This window comes from Hordeum vulgare, chromosome 7H (genome assembly GCF_904849725.1).
Source record: "Hordeum vulgare subsp. vulgare chromosome 7H, MorexV3_pseudomolecules_assembly, whole genome shotgun sequence".
NCBI classification, from domain to species: Eukaryota; Viridiplantae; Streptophyta; class Magnoliopsida; order Poales; family Poaceae; genus Hordeum; species Hordeum vulgare.
In genome coordinates, this window is record NC_058524.1 from 26,718,767 (window position 1) to 26,722,808 (window position 4,042).

Sequence of the window (4,042 nt, forward strand, 5' to 3'; positions counted from 1 at the left end):
TATGGGAGTTGCTGAAAGTAAGTTTTCTCAATATCATCTGGAATCTGAAATCCAAATGACCAAGCTGTACTTTACTGTTTGTTAGTATTTTCGCTTCTATGCAATGAAATATATGCATCCTTTCTTGAGAGTTACCACTTTTTCGGTGACTGATTTTGGGGCCATCTGAAACTTATCTTATGCTTATGCCCATGTTGCTTCTTTTTTATTTGGCAATTAATTCTGAACTTCTGTATATCCAATCAACATTTGATAACACATAATCCGTAGTGTCTCTTTTCAGTGTTATACATGTAAGTTCTATTTTTCCTCCAGTGTCGTGTTGCTGTCTTGTTTGAATGCCGTTATTGCATATGTTTTCTTCGGCAGCTTATCATATCAATAATTTGCTGAAACATTGTTTTATGTTGTTATTTGCTCAAACATTGTTGTAATGATTTGAATGATTATTGTTTTATTCGGTGTTGTAATCATAACTAGAATGATTATTGTTTTATGTCAAATGTGATTGAATTTGTGATATGTCATATGATGAAATGTGTGATATATGAAATGACAGTTTTAAGGTTTGGGGTTGGGGCAAAGACTAGAACCCTCAAACCCAACCCTTATAACGGAAGCCCCTGTTTTTCAACCCTTAAAAGTGTCAAAAATGTGCAATTCTCAACCCTTAAAACTGGTTTTTGTTTTAAGGGTTTGAGGGTTCTACTAAAGATGCTCTAAGGAGCGCCAGTACAGCCGCGCGAGGATGTGAGCATGGTGTCTGCATGTGTTCGTGCGTGGGCATCCCGATTGATTTAGTAACTCGTAGAGTTTCGTTCAATTTTTGTCAAAATTTCACACAATTCTCGTTCAAATTTTCAATTTTTGGATTGTCCTATTCGGTCCAGATTTTCCAAAAAAATACCGAAATACCGAATTTCCCCCAATCGTTTGAGGGCGATATAATTTACAAACTAAAATCCAAATCCAAATCCTTGCTCCCTCTCCCTCTCTCCCTCCCCCTCTCTCTCCCTCTCTCCATCTCTCCCTCTCTCTCTCTCCATCTCTCCCTCTCTCTCTCTCTCTCTCCAATCCAACCCAGCCATAACCGCCGGCTACCACTGCCTGTACACCGCCGTCCCCAAAACCAGCCCCACCGCCGGTCTTTCTTTGCCCCAGCCATCCCACTAGGCCCCCGGCGTCCAGTATTTTTCTTCAGGGAAGACCCACACCACCGCTCCCACCGTAAACTCTAAGATAGATAGTGGGGTAGCCTGCCTAGCGAGCTTCTCCGTTTCTTCCCTCAACTAAAATCGATTGGCCCATATTCGAAATTCAGGCGATTGACACGTAGCTGTCGTGGGATATAATACACTTTTCATTCTGAGACGGTTACCATAGACGAGTTACATGCACGCGCGTACAACTCTATGACCGGAGAGGCAATTGATTAACCGGCAAGCAAGGCGGGACGTAATTGAGTTTCACTAGCAGGGCTTGCCGACGCGGCAGTCGAGCGTGCCGGCGAACTGCGTGAGCTGCCCGACATACTTGCCGTGCTTGGCAGGGATGAAGTCCATGTTGCCGTACGTGCGCTCGTTCTGGCCGCCGGACTGGTTGAAGAAGGCCCCGTTCATCATGACGTCCCCCTGCGACTTCCACACCCAGTCCTTGTACTCGTTGTAGGGCGTGTACTCCCGCTTGGTCACCTCCTTGGCATTGGGGTCATCGGGCGCGATGAACCGGTTTCCCTGGCTGATGATGGTGGGGTCGCGGTTGCCGCCGATGGCGTACATCTTCCAGTGCGTGTAGTCGTTGTTCACGACGTGGAAGAAGCCGAAGCGGCAGCGCGGCATGCGCTGCACGAGGCCCTTGCCGAAGTGGTTGAAGGCGACGGTGACCTGCATCATCCTGTCCTGCTGCTCCTGGGCGTTGCTGGCGCCGAAGAGCATGACGTGGTCGTGGTTGGTGAAGTGGCTGTTGGAGACGGTGATGGCGGTGGAGCCGCTGACGACGTCGATGAGGCCGTCGGCGCAACTGGACATGGACACGTGGTCGATCCACACGTTGCTTGAGGAGAGGATGGAGACGCCGTCGCCGTCGCTCCGGGTGCGCCGCCCGTAGTGGTGCTTGGAGTCCCGGATCATGCCACCGGAGTGCGGCGCCGAGTGGTGGATGTGCACGTTGTGGATGATGACGTGCTTCACGCCCTGCAGCGTGATCTGGGCGCCCGTGATGTGCACCTGCGCGCCGCGGCCGTCGATGGTCTTGTTGCTGTTCACGATGAGCTCCTGGGAGAGTCTGATCACCATGGACCGCGCGAAGACGATCCAGAGCGGCCGGTCCTGGATCACGCCGAACCGGAGCGTGCCTTTTTTAGGGACGATGAGCTCGTCGTCGCTCGGGTCGGTCACCACGTAGGTCCTGCCACCGGCGCCGCCCGCCGCGTTGTGGCCGAAGCCGCGAGCGCAGGTGGCGAGCCGCTGCCGGTCGCTGGCCCAGTCGGCACGGCAGCGCCAGCACCGGTCGATGGGGTTCGTCGCCACGCACGGGCCGCCGTACCTCCTGGCCAGCGACCGCCGCTCCGTCGCCCGGTGCACATCCCGGTTGAAGCGGTTAAGCAAGGCCACGGGGTCGCTCACGTATGCATCGCGGCTGTACTCGCGAGCTTCCTCAGCCCGCTTCGCCCAGTACTCCTCGTCGGCGGTGAGGTTGTATGCCGGCAGCGGCGTTTTCTCTACCGGCGCCTCTGCCGCCGCGGTCACAACGACTGTGGCGAGGACGTACAGGAGAATGTGGAGGTGGCTCCTCGCCATGACGGAGCCGGCCGCCATTGTGCGGCTCGCCGGCGCCTGCCTCACCGCCGGAAGGGTCTCAGGAGAAATGAGGTTTCTCTGAGACCACCTCCCGCGGTGACGACGTACGGCACCGACGATGGCGGTGGCGGTACCGTCGGAGTAAGTACATGTATATATATCGAGCGCGGTATGAGCACGTGAGCCTTGTTCGTGGCGGTGCAGCGCGCGAGGGCCGAGGATGGCGGTGAATCGTACGTTCGTGTTTAGTAGTTCTCCTCTCCTCTTTGCTGCACCTGAATGCATGTCCTAATTATTCTTGATTTTGCCGTTTGCAAGTGTTGCTGCACCTGAATGCATGTCCTAATTATTCTTTGAATAATGCTACACCTACAAAGGCTTACGTAAAGATTTTACGTACAAACTGATGTATAAGATTGTAATTGGTAATTGAGGGATGAGGGGCCCCACCCTCACTGAAAATCAGGGGGAAGAGAAAAGTTAGTTTGGAAAGTTAAGTAAACCTTTGTAAGTTTTTGTATGTTTAGCATTATTGTTATTCTTGATTTTGCCGTTTGCATGTTGTTTAGCACGTTCTAATTGGCCACGCATTCGTATAAACTACTCCATCCGTTTTTAAATGTAAGCTTTTCTTTTAAGTTTTCATTAGAAAACCACATATAAATGTATATATAAACATATATTAAAGTATAGATTGATTTATTTTATTTTAGATGTAATCACCTAGCTAAATTTCTAAATAAAAATTATATTTAAACACGAGGGAGTAGTAAAGCAATACGGAGTATATATTAGCCGTACGTACGTCAAAATTACAAGGTCTTCTACTTTGTTTTTACTGCAACACGACACACTATTCTATGTTGCTTTGGCATCTACTCCCTTCGTTCTTATTCGTTCTTAAATATATAAAACCTTTTAGAGATTTTACTATAGACTACATATTGTGGCGAATCCACCAATGAGGCGAGCCGGCGATGGAGCAGGGTATCTCCCGTGCCTAGCGACCTTCAGCACAGCACAATGAATCTCCATAGTCGATCACCGTCCCGTCAAACCTTAATTTATGGATCCGTTACTGACTACATACAAAGCACGCTCTAAAATGTGTCTAAACATATCCGTATATAGTCTATAGTGTAATTTCTAAAAGGTTTTTATTTTAAAATGAAGGGAGCAGTACAGGATGGGTATGTGTTACCTTTGTTTCGAAACGAGACAAACTGTCCAAATAATGTGGATTA

The 4,042-nt window shown here is 49.4% G+C and overlaps 1 protein-coding gene across 1 annotated transcript; it reads right to left on the reverse strand.

Annotated features, from left to right (window-relative positions):
- Positions 1-1,344: 1,344 nt before the first annotated feature.
- LOC123410074 (pectate lyase-like) lies at positions 1,345-2,930 on the reverse strand. Its single transcript, XM_045102962.1, has one exon. It carries the CDS (start codon positions 2,814-2,816, stop codon positions 1,470-1,472), a length of 1,347 nt encoding a protein of 448 aa, XP_044958897.1. The 5' UTR covers positions 2,817-2,930; the 3' UTR covers positions 1,345-1,469.
- Positions 2,931-4,042: the final 1,112 nt, after the last annotated feature.